Genomic DNA, 21,412 nt, shown 5'->3' with positions numbered 1-21,412 from the left:
ATTTATTAACACTGCGCAACTAGCAAATTGACTTACTCATATTGTTAATTGCATTGGAATACACTGGCTCGCAGAGCTGCGTCCACTGCCCAGACGTTGGATCCACTTGGAAGGCCTGAAAGCATAGGCACACCTGATTCAGGTTCATCGTTTTCGCCATTTCTGTCGCCTCTTTCTGCAGCTGATGCTCCTCCCGGAGCGTAAGTTCCCGATTCATTTCGACAACTCGCTGTTTTTTTATCTTCTTGCACAACTCTTCGGCGATGTTCTTTTTCGCCGTATGGATGATTCCCATCCCTTGAAACATAGCAACATAACCTGTTTCAGCATTCACATCAATATCATGCGGATCGTTCAAATCGATTTCACCACTTTTGATCACCAGATGATGAGAATGAGCCGCCCGTTTGGACGGATCCACCTGATACAAGGAGCAACGAATTTTCGCCTCCCCCTGAAACCCGCACAGTTCCACCGATGGGAATGTCTTCTTACTCTTCTCGGTGTGGACTCCCATCAGAGAACCATGCGTGCCATGCATCTCGGACTGATACCGAAATCGAAATTTATCTACCGGTTGCTCCAGTATTACCAGATGAGGTACGGAGAGTTCAATGCGCGACTGGTCGGTTGCTGCAATGATAAATTATATGACGTTACACTTGACCTTCACAACTTCAAACAAGAAGTAACCTACCATTTCCGTGCGCTGTGTAGTTGAATGTCTGCAGCTGACCATCGTCTCCCACTGTCTGGGGGGTATAGTAGTGGTAACTGGCGGAAATGTTAAGATTTTGCATATTAAAAGAACTTGTATCGCTGATCGTCGACTGGGGGGACATATTACTGGTGCTGGACGGAGAATGGCTCGAGTAGTACTTGTTGGTCTCACTGGCACTCGGAGACGACGTCGAGGACTCCATCGACAGCACCGAATAGGTCGGCGAGGACGACAGCCGCTGCTGCTGTTGCTGCTGTTGTTGTTGATGCTGCTGTTGTTCTGCACGATTGAAGACGAAATAAAAATCAGATCAGATTGACGTCAAACCGCAAACGCGTGACCAAGAAGCTGGTTCTCAGTTCTTATGGGAGAAAGGCACGAAGTGTGATTCATATACTGTTCGCCATAGGAAATACTGAACGGTTTCTGTAAAATATCGGGAGGTTTTTTCCATCCTGAATGGAAACATTGCAAACGATGCGTATGACCCGTATGATATAATTTGCTATGTGTCCCAACCAGTGGAGACGGTTGCACATTGTGGGAATTCCGGCAACGGCAATGTCATGCGATAGACGATTTAGAAATACCGATTTAGACCATTTAGTTGTTTAAAATTTTGTTTTTGTAGTTGCTTTAACCGTTTAACCTTAGGGGTGAGTCATTACAAACAAGGCACTCTAATAAATATAAACTGTTTCTAAATAAACTTTTCGAATGTTGCTCGTAGTATTTCTACTCTTTTCACTTTACCGAGAAAAATATTGACAAAACAGTATTTATTAAACCAATTAATGATGTTATAATGAATAATGCAAAGTTTCTAATACCAGGTTTGGTAAAAATAATAATTTAACCCTATATGTGTAGCTTTCAACAAAAATGGTATGACAAATCCACGTGAAATGCCTCGTGCATAGGTACTTGCGAATAGTATTATTGATGCATGTCTTACATCCAACCTCCGTCACTCGAAATATTTTTGTAGTCGCAGATAATATATCTGTAGATAACATAAACAGGAAATACGTTTATAGTTCTGCATATTTGCCACATGAAGAATCATCGCCTTCTGATGATTTCAATGAGGTTGTATCATACTCATGGTCAAAATGGGTTTCCTTCATAATCGACAAAGATGCAAATGCCCACCACAGAATTTGAAACAGCTCAGATATCAATTTGTAAGTAAGTAAGTTTGGTTAACCATCTTCTTGCAGTGGAGCAATTGTCGAAGGTGAACATGAAGGTCAACATAGTAGAAGTTAACGCTGTGCAATTCCACCATCTACGTCATGCGGTAGTGATTATTTTCAAAACATTAACCAAGCAGAATCATGTGCTACGCAGAACAAAATTGAAACACATTGTAGAATGTAATGATATTTTATACAGCATCCCAACATACATAGACAATGACACTATCGAAGTAAAGCTACATGACTTGGCACCGCCTTCTAATTCCGCCACTATCAAACAACTTATGTCAAAATACGATGAAGTGGAAACCGTTAAGGAAGATACTTGGAGGGACTTCTTCCCAGGTCTCCGCAAAGGAGTTTGTGTGGTGGAATGCGTCTGACAAAGCCTATCTCCTCATATCTGACCCTTCAATGCAAGGTGTTACATTTAATCAGAGAACAGAACACTAACTCAACAATGATCGGGCTCAGTACCACTAAACCAACTGCTGTTACGATCAGCGAAGTCACAACGATCACACCAAATGCCTTTAAACCAACAGCAGCGACCCGTAAGCATAAAAACAAATAAAAACATCCGACCGTGAGCAACATGAATGACGACGACATGGACCTGAACGAACGGCAGACAACGCAGCTAATGTTTCGCCGCCAAGGGAGAGGATCACAACACGCAGCAGCAAGCTGCGTCAACAATACTCGATGGACAAGCATTTTCAAAACTAACTTTTTTATACATATTGTAAATGTAGGAAACTACCAGCACACACCACCACGCGATCTGGCAGGGAAGAGTTATTAGATGTACTCTATTCTGCTAACTCTGCTCTAACGGTATTACGCATGAGTTGGCAAACTAGCTCGTACCCAACAAGCTCGAACCGCCAAAAGCTGATAATAAGTAAACCATCTTTGATCATTTCAACGTCTCGCTAGATATCGGCACATACCGTAATTCCAAATATGCGAACTAGGAACTCTACAAAAAGAGCTTGTCGATTAAGTTTCATGGGTATTTTCCAACGATTGAATCTCCAAATTACTTGGATGAGGTCATGAATAAAACAAACTCACTCATGGTAGTAGCATTCCAAAAGGCTTGTCCGGTTCGAGCTATTCTTGCTTCTAAAGGAATCCCTTGGTGAAATGCCGAACTTGATTAACTCAAAAAGTTATGTAGAAGAGCTTCTTTAGAAATGAAATAAGTGACTTTCGAAATCGAAAGACTTTCAAGTCAATTCGATTAGAACCGATAATCGTCTGATAAAATGAAGTACTCAATTGACACACACTTCTCAGGCTATATGGAACCATCACCGGCGACTGCCCCTGAGTTCTTTTCAGGTAATTATGATTCTTAACCATTTGCTAGTAGAATTATGACAACCGAATCGATCAAATAGGCGCTTGAAAGTTTTGTTACGAGATGTAATCAGGCTAGTTCTACTTAAACGAGGTTATAAGCACTTCAAGTATATAAAAAGTTCTTACTTATAGTCTGGATACATTCCATTAATGTGGTGGAAATAATTGTAAAATTGTTCCCAAAGATGGACGCATTACTTATGTGAAGGTAAGGGACATTGAACCGATGAGTCTGGCCTCTTTCCTTCTCAAATCAGAGGAACGTTTAATCGATCACTACATTTGGAATGTTAGCTTGGCGAGCACCCGCTGCAAGCAATGCAACATGCATATTAACGGGGGAAATCTATTACTACTCTATTACATAATGTTTTCTACAACATTTACAAACAACTTTCGCAGAAGGGATCAAGTTTAGTAGTTTTTCTTGACGTTGAAGGTGCTTTTGACAACGTGTTCTTCGAAGTCATTTTAAAAGCAGTGCGGGGTCATGGAGTACGTTTATATATTACGAACAGGATGCATGCAATGCTTAGCAACCGAAATCTGTGCACATCGTTAAGACAAATAGAGGTAAGGAAACGGAATGTCTCCGGTTGTCCTCTGATTTGTTAAGAAAATTTAAGCTTGATTTTCCAACATATGGTGTCGACAATGGTAATCATATAATGATTACCGGTATTTGCATTAACAAAGCTTTATGCGTTATTGAGCAATGGTGTCTTCAGCTTGGATCAGTTAATCTAGATAACTCTTCAATGGTGCTTTTCACGTAACAAATGGACTTCACGTAACTAGATTAATTTTGGTCATTTGGTCTACTCAAATCGATTTCAGAATCAAAAAAGTTTACATCCCCTTTGGTCAATGTGAACGAGCTTTCGACAAATCATAGGGTCTCAAATCCAAGAACAATCACGTAATCTACACAGCAATTGTTAGACAAATACTGGCATACGCGTTCAAAGTTACTAAACTCATAGAGGAATAACTCTCTAGTTGGACTCAACAGATGGCACTAGTGGATGATAAATTGAAGTCTTCAATGGAATGTATGAAGCATATCGATGATGGGTATCTTTCTCCTTATTGATATCTTTGGCCTAATGCACTCGAACTGTAGCTCGCTTGGAAGAAATTCTGATAGCCGGCAGATATCCGGCGACTGTCGCTGTTTTTGAAATGTGCCATGCTTACGTTTTAGATGTTAAATTGGTAGTTAAAAGTTGGCAGTTTTGGATAATGGATGACAGTTAAAAAACACATTTTTTGATTGTGGCATTTTTTCATCTTCCTGGAAATCTGCAAACCTGTTTCCAGCCCACCCACAAAAAGAAAGATAAACACATCGATAGCTATCTAGAAATAACGTCACTGAATGCTGTCTCAAAGTTATTCGAGCTTGTCTCTATAGAAGCTCGTCAGGATCACTGCAAGCAGTACCTAAGTCGCTATCAACATGGCTTTACGTCCAGACATTCGATGGCGACTATCCTACCGTGACAAACATCCTACATAACAGGGAATATAAAAAATCACAGCAAATTGATATTATTTTCACCGGACTGTGTGCCGGTTTTGATACCGTGAGCCACACTATAACAATCGCTAAAATAAATAAATTTAAAATCAACAGTAGTTTTTATAGTTGTTTCAATCCTAGCTCGCAGATCGAGCTTAATGTAAACATGGTTGTCAGGAACAACATTTTTTTTCATGAATAGCACCAGGAAGCTACTTGTGAACGTTGATGTTTCTGCTTTACTTCAGCGACATGTACCTAGTGCTGAAGACTCTTCGTCGGTCCTTTACAGACGATCTCAAAATATTTCATCTTAAATGAGCATTGCTGATTTCTTGAAATACAGCTTGAAACCTTTGCTGATTGTGATGTAGCAAGAACAGCGTGTGTGTAAATTCGAAGAAGGTACGACAAACATTTGATTACGGCAAAAAAATTCAATTGTCCAAATTCCTTCCTTCAACGAAAATTCCAGGCAAATCGTTACTCAGTAGTTAATGAAAGAGACATTTTTATTTGTCTGCTACCAATATCTGTGATTCATGGGCAACGGTTATAGTTACTATATTCATAGTTAGGCGAAGGCACTGAGCGCAGCCAATAGAACATGTCAAATGCCGGAGCCAATCGAACATGATGTCATATTACATTTTCTCTTTGCGTGTATATGGAAAAGGTATTGTGATTATGGTGATATTTATTTTACTCTTTTCTTGTGTAATCGAGAAAAGAGAAACGAAAATAAGGAATACTTTTATGTAGTACCGAGAGGTATTCGCGCAAGTATAAAACCACATCATATCTTCGAATTCTTTTCGCTATACGTACATGTAAAGTTCTTACTCACGACAGTAACAATGAAACTATTAAGCTAGAGCTGATCTTTTGCATGGGATCCCGACGTTTTCTTCCTAAAATAAGAGCTGCCAGTTTCCCGGTTTTTCTGTCCACCTAACTATGAACATAGTAGCTATAATAACGGTTTGTCCAAAAATTCCACTCAAAGCGAATTTTGACAGTTGGCTTATAGGCCCTTATCATATAAATGTCGGAAAGCGCACGGTGTCGAAAAGGGTGCGAATTTTCACAACACATCCTAGGAGAGCTCTTCCTACCAGACCCCTAGCATTTTTTATGAAAGCCGAAAAGGGACCGTTCATAAACCACATAGACCGAAATTTGAGAATTTTTAACCCCCCTCCTCCCTAGTAGACCTTAGTATACTTTTACCACCCCCCCCCCCCCCCCCCACACCAAAAGTCTACGTAGACTTTTATTTTATTTATTCGCGGGAAATGTAGAATTAGCAAGAAGCACATTATAATGTTCAATTAAAAATTAGCGTTCAGATTTATTTCAAACTTTTTAAATATTAGAGAAAGGTTTTTCACACTGGTTTTTTGTCTATGACTGATCAAATCAATTAATACCAAATCAAGGTGCTTTCCAACGTTTGTGTAGCGGAATGCTTCTTTTCAAGGTTAGTTACTCTAGTATATGTAAAAAGATATATTGCTGTAACTAGTTCAAGTTTTAGCCGAAGTGCGACCTACAGCCACAATGCAGAATTGCTACACACTTTTTGAGCCCTACTGGTGCATTCAAAATTGTTAAATTAAAGGAAACAATTACAAAATAATACTGTCGATGTGTACTATTATCTAGACTAAAATAATACACTAACTATGCTCACAAATTTCACTTTTCGTGAACAAATTTCAATATTTCTAAGATACGATAATCTTAATTATCTTATTTGATTAAGGGAACGAAGCTATTTAAATCTTTCCAAAAATATTTATTTTTCTTATATAATTAATAGCCATCGCAAAGTATCAAAGCTCAACTCCGAATATTTTCGAAGATAAATATAGTAGAACCGGTTTGCACGGAGTTGCGTAGGGTCAAGACATAAAATTTAACGGGTGTTTAAAGATTTTGAAATCAATGTAAATGATTGCAAGAGAACCTGATTAACTCGAGTCAACACTTTGTTGTAGAAATTTAACTACACTACTGCTTTAACCACCGAAATCAACAAATAAAAAAAATAATCCACTTATTGATAAAAATCGGGTGTTTTGTTGTTACAATGGTGCTTTTATTGCTTAACTTTGACCATTTTTTAACTTTTTATGGTTCATGCATTTAATGGTCCATGCATCTCTGCTAACTAGTGGTGTCTCAGTCAAAATCTTCCGTCGAGAGGAATTTTGGGCAAACGTCTTTAGAACTGTCAGTTTGTATTATTCCTAGATCAAAACTATATCAAAATAAACGCAAGAAACAATAACGTGTGAGGTTGCCCAAACAAAATCGTGGGTTCTGGGTTGAGTGGTCGCTTAACGAGTAGTTACCTCAATAGTGTACTAGCTTTGAAGTATCTGCATAAATACACCTAGCTGAATAGACCGATATTTTAAATACAACTCTCTTTAAATCCCATTTATAATTAGTAATACGAGAATAACAAAAAATAAGATGCAAAATTCCCAAGTGGGAAAAATTTTGGACAAGACCAATTTCTTTGTGCATGAGGGCACATGCCTTACATGAAGTATGGTTTTTTTGTTTTAGTGTTTCGGATTCTCCTCGTCAGTAACTAGCACCATCTGGGTGTCCAGTTAGACTATGTATCTGAACTAGTACCCAAATTAGCACTAGTTAGACACTAAATTCCAAAAAGTCACACGTCTTGCGTGAACACTAAACCACTGTTCATATTCCTCGTCGGCAAACAGAACCTCTGTGCTTACTATCGAGACATCACTCGGTATAAGCCAGTGGTTTAGTGTTCACGCAAGACGTGTGACTTTTTGGAATTTAGTGTCTAACTAGTGCTAATTTGGGTACTAGTTCAGATACATAGTCTAACTGGACACCCAGATGGTGCTAGTTACTGACGAGGAGAATCCGAAACACTAAAACAAAAAAAAATAAGAGTCTACGTAGACTTTTTCAAAGACCCCCCCTCCCCCCTCGTAGACAAACGTAGACTTTTGCTAGATCCCCCGTCCCCCCTACGAGTCTACGTGGTTTATGAACGGCCCCAAACCGGGGGAGGCAGCTTCAAGCGAGAGGTAACAGGTGGTTTTAACTCTCCAGATATGGTCATTCCATTATAATCTATCATAATCAAGTTTGAGCCACATTTTTCTTTGGATGAACTACCAGGAAGAGGCAGAAAATCCAGATCTTCCAAAACACTAACAAAACTGGACCGGAAAGAGGTATCGTTAATTAGAGAGAGAAGCTCAATGTCGATACGTGATTTGGCCAATAAAACAGAAACGAGCGTTAGTATGATTCATCATAACAGGAAACGGAATAACCCGAGCCCGTAAAAGATATTCGCAAGTTTGACAGCCGTCGTAGGGTGTAAGCAATGCGAAAAGGTCGATTCAAACTGAGAGTTTTTTTTAAATGCTAGTATGGCAAGTACCTGTAAGATAATATTATCATGCGGTTTGGACTCTACCATTTTTAGACTGCTGGAATTAGAAATGAGAAATGATCTGAGTATCTGAAGAAGAAGCTGATGCTCCACTAGAGTGGCTCGACCTGTCATTTTTCAGCACAGAACTTTTTGAGTTCCTTTTATGGTCCCAAATGCCTGCGTAAAATTTGGAAGCGTTTGGTTCCTCCCTGGTTTCGCGCATTGCGTTCAATGTTTTTATGGAATTTAATATGGGAAAATCAATTATTTTGCATTTAAGTTAATAAATACTCAATATGAAAAACTCTGCAAAACAATAGTTCAAACCATAATTAACAACTTTGTCAAAGACGGTAACTAGCTAAGAGTTTATAAAAATAGTTATAACGATTTTAAGTCTAATGGTTCATACTAGAGACGAGCAAACCGATTTAGTTTAGTGAGAAAATCGTGTCCGATTTACTCACGAAAAATGAATCGACTCTTGATCGACTCAGTAAGTGATTCATTTGTGAAGTTTAAATTTCGATTTTTATTTGGAGTATATTGTTTTAATCTATATATACAAATAAGTGCTCGTGGGTTCATCGCATGTATTTATTTTTATGTGATTTATGTCCACAGTAAGCTGCCCAACTAACTCATTCTAATTGGCGCAGCGCATTCATTCAGTTATTTTCAGTTCATATTCAGTTTCAGTTTCAATCTGAATTTTTGGGTTTTCTTTGAGTAGGCTTATGGAGCGAGAATGCACCAGACATTAATTATGCAGTTCACTTATGCTCTAAAGCGTAAAAGATTCTCCCTTTAATTTATTAACATGTAACAAATAAACGTAAATTAATTTATATTTCTTCTGAACTGAAGGCATCGTGGAACTTCAGTCAGCTTGAAACTGAATGAATGAAGGATGCGTTGAAATGCTGGCTTCGTTAAATAATAGGCAATTTTTACAATAAAGTATTTCCATCTAAATGCGAAATTTGACATTCCATTAACTCGCTCAACCGCACGTTTTTTTTAAAGAATCGCTACTTTTTAAAAAAGAAACGTGGCTTATTCACTCTTTTTCAAGAGTCGTTTCTTTGATCGATTCGCGATTCACTCACCTATCCCTAGTTCAAACCAATTGGAGTAATTAATTGTTTCTTCCAACACTGCATCACCGATATCGACATTTTAAAAATAACATTAGGTTTGTTCCAGTACACGGAAGTCACTCCGGAGTAAACAGGAGCAAAAAATCTTTGCTCCTTTTTACTCCGGTTTGCTACCAGAAGAAGAAAAAAGAGAAGAAGAGAGTACAGGAACGATTTTCTCCGGAGTACTTCCAGTTTCTCCTGGTACTGGAACAGACCTATTGTTTTCATTTTTTTAAGTTAGCGTCAATCCGGTGCTAGCTTAGTCCTGTCACTAAGCTAGTGTCAGATTCTGATGAAACGAACTAGAAACACAAATCCCATAGCTAATTCATAATTGAGATCATATTCTTCTCATAAACTTGGTACCTTTGAATGAAATATTCAGAATGAATAACGGAATAACAAAGACGTAGTCAGATAATGAAAAGAAGAGGGAGACCGTGTACTCCCCAGACCCTTTTTAGTTTGTTTAGTATAATATAATACATAATAGTTCAACTTCAGCGCACTGGACAATGATGTGAACTCCTCTTGAGTTGTGCAAAATTTCAGAATATTTTGAGTTGTAGTGTACACCGTATTTTTTTTTTCAAGGTGTCTCCTAAAGATTCACTGTCAATTGCCCAATTTTCAATATTCTGCAGTCAAAATTCAGGAAAATATGGTTCGACTTTATTTCATTGTGGTACAGGAATTGATTGAAGATTACCTTACCTTCCCCTTAATCGCATTTCAACTATTTTGTCAAATCAAACGCCGAATAAAACGCAAAACACGCTAATACCATATGCGGATGAGTAAACAATACGAATTTCCAATGAAGCTGATTTTTGTATCATCTGTATGAATAAAATGCTGTGCAATCTGCACTGGTTTCATATCATATTTTTTCATTTTTAGTGGATTTTACTAGGGTGCCCCCAGCCGGATATAAACATCTTATAAAAAACAGATAATTGTTTATAGCTTTTTCGTTTCGAACTAAATTAACTAAATTAAATTATATCTTTGGTGGAAAGTTAGGTATTTGGTAAACCTTTAAAATTAACGTACAAATATAAGAACAAATGTTATGGACAAAAAACAATACCCGATCCACAACCGGGGCCACTCCGTCACACTCACTACTGCTCACAGTTTACGTCAAAGCAAGATAATTATAGAATTTCTACCTCAATATTTTATCAATGGTTAACGTAGTACCTACTTATAAGGTGTCTTCACCGGCGGACTGGCTAGAACCGCCTGTGACTGAGTAAAGCGAAGATTACGTGTGTAAATAAGGCAGAACTTGAATGAGCTATTTAACGTTCATATTTACTATGGCAAATTCAAATACAACAATACAAATAATCGTTTGTTCGTTATACGCAAAACTACAACATTATCAATTTAATTGATAATTCCAAGTGTTTACCGGCACGGTTGTGAACCTATTCTTAATGGATCACAAAATTGTATCTTCTTAAATTGATCCAATCGGACAATTTCTTTTTCTCTTGCTTTAATGCAGTAAAGGCGTCCCGCTAAATGGCCTAGTAAGTTGAAAACCGTAAACATGTTCTGTGATTCAAAATCGATTATTTAATTAGAATTTCGTATTAGACATAAATTAATTATCTTGATGCTCGAATAATTCGATTTGATCAGGTTGATTGTTTTAAGTGAGTCAATCTTGAAACTTCTATTAATTGGCAGGCAGTGAAGGATTTAATGAAAGTATTGCTAAAAATTGTGTATTTTAATGAAAAGTACACGCTTCAGAAAAATGTGATCAAAACGAAATTATTCCTTTGAACAGTTAACGATCACACATCAACAAAAAATGTAAACATTCTTGAGCTGTTTCAACTTTAACAGCGCACGTATCATCTGGTCACTTTACACAAACCTAAACTATTATCAAATGAATTGACATAATATTTCCTTCACAAACAGAACTATATGTAAATAGTATCACTTACTATCGAACAGCCTCCGCTTCATCGTGTGAATGTTACTCTTTCTTTACCTGCCCAAACTATGACGAACTGCAAACACTCAACAATTTTGTAGAAAGCTTCTCTCCTCACCGACAGTCACGTCAACAATAAGCAACATCCTCCATCAAATCGTTAAATTAGCGGCATGATAATGAGTCACCGCTAGCTATCACTTTATCTCAACTTCGACAATCAATCAGCCAGGTCACCAAATTAAGCCAACGCATCGGACCTCCACGAAGCTATTCATACCAATGTTATCAATGACTCCCCGTTCAACTCGCGATTTTGGCAATGAATCATCGGCTTTATCACATACCGGCGATCAAAACAAGCAACCCCCATATTTACCTTCAAAATGACGCCAAAATTGCGCCAACGGAACTCCGTGTGCGTACATAGTTGACCCTTTGCTATGCTTTGCTTCGCTATGTATTTACTAAGAACCACGCACTCAAAACAACGATTCTAAACAAACCACACCTTTGCGCTGGCGCCAATTGGGGAGAAAGCTTATCGTTACAGGCACACTAAAATTCGCGTCCGCTACTTCCCACGACCGAAAGTGTAATAATTCGCGACGCGCAGCAGACCATCGCTTTTGATGTCAGTAAGTTTGCACCTACAAAAGATATGGTCACATCGATGATGGGTCACACCTGGTCTGCGGGCTTATCAATCCAGGAGCTTATCAGGAGGGGTTCCACAAATATCGCCGGTACCGGTTCGAACTCACCTCGAGTATCAGTTATGAGCTGTGCGCTTGCTCCTATCTGTGTCATAGATTGCTATCGGACGCCGTTACTTCCGTTCCCATATATTCATCACATGAATGCGAATGTGATAGCACGAGCACGCGAATACGCGGAATTCGTCATCGAAGCGACACACGACGCGAATATTTTCTAGTGATAGTCAAAAACGGCAGATTCTAGCGGCATCTATGAGACAGGTTTATAAAACGATTCTTACGTCAAAGGAGCTCTGTCCGAGTTGTACGCTTGAAGTTGTTTTTATCGATTTTTGCACACTAACCGAACTGAAGATGTTATACGAAACAAGATCTATGCCTCCCGCAACAATTTCAGTCGCCCAAATGTTCTCTTTATTTTCATGTTTCCCGTTAATAATTCCGTCGCTGATATGTTAGCTCCCCAACTCTTTGCATAATATACTAATCAAAACCACCGTTTTCGAAAATGTGTTGTAATGATATGGACGGGTCCGTAGGTTGAGAACCGCTTGTCTACTCGAAAAAATACATTATATTTGAATGGTAAAATTTAATCCAGAATATAAAAAATTAAATGATATCCAAACAACTTATACAGGCGTTCTGTCGCTAAATAATATGGGAAATAGACTGATTGAGTGATGTAGATTTAATTCTTATATTTACGCCATAAGATTCAAATAAAAGGACGAGTGGATAAGCGCTGTCGAAATGGTAAAGAAAGTAAGGCCTTTGACTCAGCCACTCGATGCATATTCCCAGGAGGAGTTCTAGTTTCACCATTTGCAAGAATAGCTGTATAATCAATAATCTAAGAATACATCACACAAATTTCAGAACCGAATTCAAAGTATTTTTGAAAATATGCTTTGAAGACAAAGAAGGGAATGTTCTTCTAGTAACTGTGGTGACATGACTGTGGAACTAGTACCCCGATTTTGAAATAAATCTCTCGTTTAAGTCAAACTCATATCACGAAAATTTTCCAGAAAGCCTCATGTAAAAGTTACGATTGTACGAATATCTTCCGTTTTTTCAGCTTCGAGTAAATAATATACTAATGCACCTTTTTGATTCAATTGTTTTGAACAAGAAATACTAAATGAGTTATGGAGTTTGTGTTTTGAGTTCGTCTCATCAGAATCCTACACTAACGTAGTGGCAGGACGAAGCTGGGGCTAGATTGACGCTAGTTCCAAAAAAACGGACACACAACTTGTGTTCCCGAGCAAACCTCTAGTCAAGCTAGCGTCAATCCGGCTGTCTCTAAATCAGTGTCGGATTCTGATGAGACGAAGTCGAAACACAAATTCCATAACTAATTTATTTACAGCTTTTGTGCCCTTTAAGTGGATTTACCCAATTTTCTGCACAGTGGAGAAAAATTGATTTTCTTTTAATCCAAATTTTTCTCTTTAGGGAAATTATAGTAAAGAATTACTAGCTGCACTTTTCCCTCCAATTAGGCACTACAGTAAAGAGTTGTTTCACTGAATGACCGCCATTTCGTGATAATTTATTACGAAAAATATAAGTAGAGGTTGCTATTCTCGTTACTACACGAGGACTCTATTAACAATCGGCGAATGAAAAATACGAAAAACCTGCGTTGATGTACTCTTCCTATATCAGTTCGTACTTACATAACTTTTTCTCCATAATAAGTGTTATCATATCATACCAATCAATTGCCTAGATAAGATTAGCTCCTTTTAAGGCAATACTCCCACGGCTGGCTGTTTGGAGTTCAAATTATCAGTGTTTAGAAAACAGATTACTCTCGGTAGCTCTGAGTAAAAACAATCCAAAACTAAACAAGATATTTTCTTTTTTTAAGTTTCCTTGTGCTAGGAGACTAACAAAGCAACTAAGACACCATTCATAAATTATGTAACGTAAAAATTGCCCAAAATTGACTCCACCTCCCTTCGTTTATTAAATTGTCGCAAATTTCACTAAACCCCCTTCCCCTCCCCTATTACGTAAAGAATTACTTAAAAAATTGATTTTCTTCAGTTAAAACATGTTACGAAACGTTCTAGCTTTCTACCCTCTCCCATATGTCACAACATGTTACAATTTGTCATATCACCTTCCCACCTAAAAACGTCGCGTAATTTTCGTTCCCAAACAACATAATATGTTGTACATATCGACACGCTTGCACGGAGCGAATCCTAGACCTTATACTATTCTAAATTCGTTTAAACCTGGCTTAAGCGATAAGCGAGGGTGAAGAGATCGGCCCTAAGTATCTCGTTATATACTAGAATTTCACCAAATAACCATTTCTTCTTAAGAAACAGTTTGTATTTTCGGCAGCTTCTCAAAATCGTCTACAAGCTTTCCATAGACCACCAAGTTACATACTAAACTCGCTAAAAATGTTTTAAAGTTGTGACATGCCTGATTTCATCTCAATGCGCCTAAGTTATCTTCAGGCAGTTCGTAAATTCGGTCTAATTAATAAAGGTAAAGAAAATAATAACAACCTCCCAGGTATACCCATCCAAGGTTTGAATCGGAACTCCGAATGACGTAGTTTTCGACTGACTTATGATTAGGGCGTAAAAGCAAACTGCCAAAAATTCACTTAGTAGAAGTTTTGGACAAAACGTTACGTACCAATCGAAAAAAAACCAAACCATAATTTTTGCTGGTACAGTAGTTTTACAATGTGTTATAGTACAGTCTAGCGATATGATACAATACAAAAGCAATAAACGTTAACGTTTGAACTGCAAATTTCAATTTGAAATCGATGGACGGTAAAAAAAATCGATGTTGATCTTGGAAACAGTGGCATTTAATGATAAATCACTGCATCACTTTTCCACGTGACAAAAATATTTATTGTTATCTAAAATGTTAGTGTCTATGTTTTCTTAGAGTCCCGTACAGAGGAATGCGTACCGTTGCGTAAAATCATGAGTATTTCTTTGTTTCCGGAAACCACAGTTTTGCCTTTCTCAATAGAAAGGTACCGTAAACCGGGGGGACTTTGATCAGCGGGGTGACTTTGATCACTCGAATTTTTTCCTAGATCGCTTATTAAACCAGAATAATCTACCGAATCATTTTAACTTGAACTGATTTTTACTCTAAACTTATAAAATACTGATTTGTTATACTTTTTGAGTATATTGTTCGGTTTTTGGGTACAAAAACTACAAAAAAACCGAAATTTTACTTTACCTTTTTACGAAGCTTCGTAAAGTGTCTATTTTTTATAAAACAAATAAATCTCAGATTTGAGCAAAAGTAATAAATTACAAGCGAGTTTTTATTTTCCTTTAGATTGGGATGTGGAAACTTTAGTTTTAAGAGTTTGTTTATTTTAAATACATTTTTTTTGTAAAACTAGTTGGCAATTATTTCAAATTATTTTAAGCTAAAATTCGCAACATTTTTTTTATTGTTCAATATTCCAACGTGATAGAACGGATGAAACTTTTTGTACGTCGACAAAGCACTGAAATAAAACAATTTGAGCAGTTTTAAAGGTTTTCAGAATCTTTTATTCTAGTTGGACACGAATTATTCGAATTTTGGTTACTCGAATTTTACAGTACATTGAAATACTTTGTATAATACCAATTAACATCTATTTAACAATCAATATCATTCCAGAATCAGTTTAAACAAACATTTCAATGAAAAACATTGACAACGATAACTTAATGTGGGTGAACATGCAGGTTATCAAAGTCACCCCGGAATACGAAAACGGACTTCAACTTGAAATCATTTTTGGAAAAATAGCTGTAAGCGGACAATTTTAGGTAAAACCATCCAATCTTGTTCTCCATACATCAGTACATGGTTTAAAAATATTAAACTTGAAAAAAATGTATTGCGTCTAAAAATATGTAATGATTACTTTGAAAAGTGATCAATGTCACCCCGGTTTACGGTATTGCAATTGCTCTGAAAACCGACTTTTTAACGGAGGCCCGGAGGGCCGAGTGACATATACCATTCGATTCAGTTCGTCGAGTCCGGCAAATGTCTGTGCGTGTGTATGTATGTGTGTATGTATGTATGTATGTATGTATGTATGTATGTATGTATGTATGTATGTATGTATGTATGTATGTATGTATGTAAGTGTGTATGTGCGTATGTGTGTGTATGTGACCAAAAATGTCACTCATTTTTCTCAGAGATGGCTGAACCGATTTTGACAAATTTAGTCTCAAATGGAAGATACAACATTCCTATAGGCTGCTATTGAATTTCTGATGGATCCGACCTCCGGTTCCGGAATTACAGGGTGGTGAGCACGATCACGCAGAAAATGTCGATTTTAAGAAATTCTGCAATGAATGTGTAAAGGTGAAATTTTTTCCAAAATATGACCACAACTGCTTCGATTTGTAGTATTAGGTCACTAACATCCATTCAAAGTCTCTTTGGCCACATTGGCCACCATCCTCGGTTCCGGAAGCCCCGTCCGAAGTATCTAAATTCAGAATAACAGTCACGTCGGTTTCTCGGAGATGGCTAGACCGATACAACCAAACTTAGTCTCAAATGAAAGGTATTGCGCCTCCGTAAATGGCTATTAAATTTCATCCTGATCCGACTTCCGGTTCTGGAGTTACGGGTTGTGGCGTGCGATCACATAGCAAATTGTGATTCAAACCGATACTCCGATGAAAGCAAAAAAGGTAAAAATTTCGCTAAAATGTCTCTCAAACAACTTAAATTTGCTGTTCTAGGTCACCGACGGCCAACCAAACTTTCGTTCACTACATTGACCACCATAGACGGTTCCGGAAGTGCCCGGGAAAAGCGGCCATCTTTCAAAATTTACGAACTCACATCAGTTTCCCGGAAATGGTTGGGCCGATTTTCACAAACTTAGTCCCAAATGATAGCTATAATATCCCCACAGAAGTTTATAAAATTTCGTATGGATCGCTTATATGGGGCCGGAAATATAGACTAAATTGTGTGGTCACATATGAAATTCCCATATAAGCCGGAACTCAATTTTTTTTTCAAAGGGGGGACCCCATGAAATTTCAGAAATCGAATTCGTATTTTTGATGCCAAACATCTTTAAAATGCATGAAACGTCGAGGTTTTATGTTATCACGGAAAATTTTTGGGACTTTCCCGATTTCGCACCTTTTTTCAGTTCAATATTACCGCCGCTTTTTTTTTTGCAAAATTTTAGAACTCGAATAATGATTTCTTTTCTTGTATATTTGTCATGTCATGTATAATAATAAAATATAATATATGCATTTGAAAGCTTTTAATGAATATAAACAACGCAAACATTCTCGTGTGCATGATTGAGAAAGGCACAATTGCACCGCTAGTGGGATTTAAACAGGTTTTTTTTGTAACAGTTACTTCAACCGAGTTTCATAACAAATGCATACGGCGTTAATTGAAAAGTGGCTGTTTCGTGTCTTACAGCACTCTATTTATAATACCCTAATAGTATATTATAAAGTGGATAAAGTGTCTTTTTTAGTTTATTGAAATAATTTGCCATAATATTATTTTTATCAAGACTAATACTTTTCTTCTAAGATCTCCGTCAGAAGAATGTTTGTTTACTTTGCATGATAGGAAGCCACTAACATGTTCGATAGGTAGATTTGGCTTTACTGTCTACATGAATAACGCTTTTATGAAGTATTATTGCAAATTTTCTGGATATACTCTGCCTCGAAATATGTTAAAACAGTAAAAACAGTCCTCGCACAAAGTAGAAGCAAAAAATTGCTACGCTATAGCAGGCTATAGGTACCAGTGAATCAAACCAGCTTTTGTTCTATATCAGTGCACAAACAAATTGTATCGTTGCCCCCGGCTGCGGTGTGAAATGAGTTTGTCAATTGAAACAAAAGTGCCCGTACTACGGGATACCACGATTTCGATCGATATTAATAAAACTCGTGTTAGACCCACAGTTCAGGAAGTGGAAAAATTAGTTAAAGTTAAAATGGAGGTTAATCTCGCTAAAGTTACGTACATTCAGCTACAACACGTTAAAAAATGTGTTCTGGTCATGTTTAGATGTTTAGCACAGGCAGAAAACTTCATTGCAAAGCACAACATGCAACACGAGGTCGAATTTAATAACACCAGAATCAATCCCCGTGCATATGGAAAACAACATGGTGGACGTTAGAGTGCCCAGAAAAATAATGAAGTTTTGAAAACTCAATCGGCCCACCCCTGAGTCGACTCCTTGTCCCACTTGCTTGAGTACTTACTCCAATTTTGAAGCAAATCGGACATGTTTAGCTACCGGACCAACGCGCCTGAAATTTGTATGGGATTTTTCGACAATTTACATGGAGAAAAGCAACTAACTCGCATTTTCGCCGCTAGGTGGCACTGTATGCATCGTATTATCACTGTAAGTGAAAATGAGAAAGATAATTTAATTGTCTACAACTTTTTCGAAGACTGCTAGTCAAAACGGCTGTGTTAAAAGAAATTATTAAACTTTTAACGAAGTGATGTCTGAGTCAGTTTTGCATGGGGCCTAGTAGTGCATGGTTGTGTATCAGTACTCGACTCCCACCAACTATATATTTTTGTGAAATACTCATTAGGTTTAGCTCAATAGTCTGTTCAGAAGATTTATAGTAAGTAACACGAGTAATGTTTTGGTTAGAAAATTTTAGTTCCACCTGTTACCGCATAGAGGGCGCCAACACTATCTTTTCATAGAAGTGAGATAGAATATCGAGATGTTCAGAAGAATTATTGAAAAATGCCTGTTCTACAACTTTGTGAAACACACCTAATCTCTATCTCTTTCCGTTGAAAAGTTAGTGTTGGCGCCCTCTGCGCGGTAAAATGTGAAACTTAAATTTTCTAACTAAAACATGCCTCGTATTACTTACTATAATTCTTCTGAACATGCTATTGACCTAAACCTACCGATTATTTCACAAAAATGTTTAGTTCGTGTGAATCGAGTACTGATACACAGGCCCCGTGCAAAACTGACTCAGACATCACTTCGTTAAAAGTTTAATAACTTCTTTTAACAAAGCCGGATTGACTAGCAGTCTTCGACAAAGTTGTAGGAAATTAAATTATATTTCTTATTTTTACTTACAGTGATAATACGATGCATACAGTGCCACCTAGCGGCGAAAATGCGAGTTAGTGGGTTTTCTGCATGTAAATTGTCGAAAAATCCCATGCAAATTTCAGGTACGTTTGTCCGGTAGTTAGACTTGTTCGATTTGCTTCAAATTTGGAGCAAATACTAGGAATCGACTCAGGCATGGGCCGATAGGGGTCATTTTTTTCCTGTCACTCTAGTGAACGTGCGTATCCATGATTGCGCCCGCGCACTAGGGAAGATTACATCAAACGAATCATGCCGCAATATGGAGAAGTAGAATCTATTACGAATGAGACCTGGAGAAATTCTTTCACCGGCATTCCCAACGGCGTACGTATTGTGAGGATGCGAGTGACTAAACCAATACCTTCTTACATGACTACCGAATGCAAATCATCGAAGGATGGCGTGACCTATAAGCAAACAACGCTAATCACATATCCCGGGCAGACCCCAACATGCCAATTCTGTAACCATACAGCCCACTACGGAAAACCATGCGCCGAAGCAACTAGTCAAAACTCATCTACTACAGCCAACAAGCCTAACAAGCAGCCACCGACACGTTCAGATAAACCAACAACAACGATCCAATTAACCAATAATGCAGGTACAACGACTACGACAACCGCTCCTAAACCAACAACTAGCATCACCAACAAATACCGATGAAGCCGGATTTACAACAGCGACCCGTAAGAACAAGAAACAAATAAGAACCTCTGATCGTGAACAGCAAGAAAGCAGTACCGATGATGACATGGACGGGAACGATAACGCGAGAGAAGGCAGACTGAATGACCCCCAAGCGGCTGCACCGCCAAGGAACAGAATCTCAACACGCAGCAGCAAACAGCTTCAACAAGATCTAGCGTGCCGACATTCTTAGTATATTTTTTTTATTTTTACTTATTGTAAAAAAAATAAAAGATCCACGGCTCAGTTGTGCTAACTCCTTGAGCCGTTTCAAATAAATCTTTAGATTTAAAAAAAACAGTAAAAACCATAACGTTGAATTATTGTTCATATAGTAAATATGATTGTTAAATTCTATTCGGATGAGAAAAGTTAACTGAACTGTGTTTGGTCAAAACCGGTTTCTCCGGAATTTTCGCTTAAAGTGAACTGTGACAGATGGCTTTTATGCCTAAATATCGAGAACTCAATATGATCAAGGTGTACTTCAATGTAAGTCAAGTGAAGAGACGCTTCATAAGGTTGGATTCGAAAAAAAATTCTTTATTATTATTATTTTATTAGGCTTTAACCGCATAGGGTCATTCGCCATTCAATATTCTAATAGTACATACTTTGGAAAATATCTGTGTGAAATTTCATCCAGTATGAGCACTAGATTTTAAATACCAGCCGCTTGCAGCGCGCCGGTTCTTTCACGAATGAAGTTAACGCAAAACTTTAAACGCAATTATTTCGGAATGATTTTTTTTAAACGGTGGTGAACGTGACATCTCAACAACTATTCATCCGATTTTCCTAAACTTTGTTTTAACTTGTTTGTATTTACATTCGTGTATATTTAAACGGTTTCTTTTTCATTAAAAAATTTCGATTCTTTGCAATGAATCTTTGTTTAAAACTTTGAACACCGCAAATCTCAATTTTTTGGTCAACATGTTTTATTTGTAACACAATTTTTTTTATTGAGAAATCGTTCCGTTCAAGTACACCACAATACATTTTTTTCAATAATCTTTTTAGTTTTTGGATTTCAGTTGAGCGGTTCGGCTTTAAGAGCGTTCATCGCAAACCTCTGCCAAAAAAGATGCTCCGAGGGATGGACCATAACTCCGACAACCTTGAATATATTTTTTTAATTCAACTTGATTTTTCTATCTTCGAGAGAGCTACCAACGATCTGTCTCTCGCTTTTTCAAATAATATTTGCATAAAACGCTTTAAAAAATGACAAACTTAGCTCAATTTTTCGACACAACTTTGCCCGCACAATTCATAACCTCAACCTAGTCTTAAAATACCGTAATGTAATTCGGAATGATCACTGATTTATGTCGGAATTTCAGCGCGAATTCGAATTTTCTGATACAATCGGTGCTTACATTGGAGTGAAAAGACTGGGAGAAAACATTCCGACTGATTTCACAGGAATTCGGTAGCGAAATATGCTATCAACAAGAGTGCGAGAAAGGGTCTCAACATTTCTGTTGACGGAAACTAATAAGTAG

At 37.6% G+C, this 21,412-nt stretch overlaps 1 protein-coding gene across 3 annotated transcripts in view; it reads right to left on the bottom strand.

Annotated features, from left to right (window-relative positions):
- The window catches only part of LOC131693099 (nuclear factor NF-kappa-B p110 subunit), a 63,726-nt gene that overhangs the window by 19,263 nt on the left and 23,051 nt on the right, over positions 1 to 21,412 (bottom strand). For 2 of the 3 annotated variants that reach the window (XM_058980644.1, XM_058980645.1), the window contains exons 2-3: positions 698 to 1,000; positions 37 to 633 (exon numbers count right to left, since the gene is read on the bottom strand). In XM_058980644.1, the coding sequence (XP_058836627.1) occupies positions 37 to 633; positions 698 to 1,000 (900 nt within the window). Of the gene's footprint in view, positions 1 to 36; positions 634 to 697; positions 1,001 to 11,721; positions 11,861 to 21,412 lie in introns of those variants that run through there. The other variant, XM_058980643.1, reaches the window with a different exon arrangement.

This window comes from Topomyia yanbarensis, chromosome 3, assembly GCF_030247195.1.
Source record: "Topomyia yanbarensis strain Yona2022 chromosome 3, ASM3024719v1, whole genome shotgun sequence".
In the NCBI taxonomy this organism is placed as follows: Eukaryota; Metazoa; Arthropoda; class Insecta; order Diptera; family Culicidae; genus Topomyia; species Topomyia yanbarensis.
This window is presented reverse-complemented; position numbering and strand designations above follow the sequence as displayed.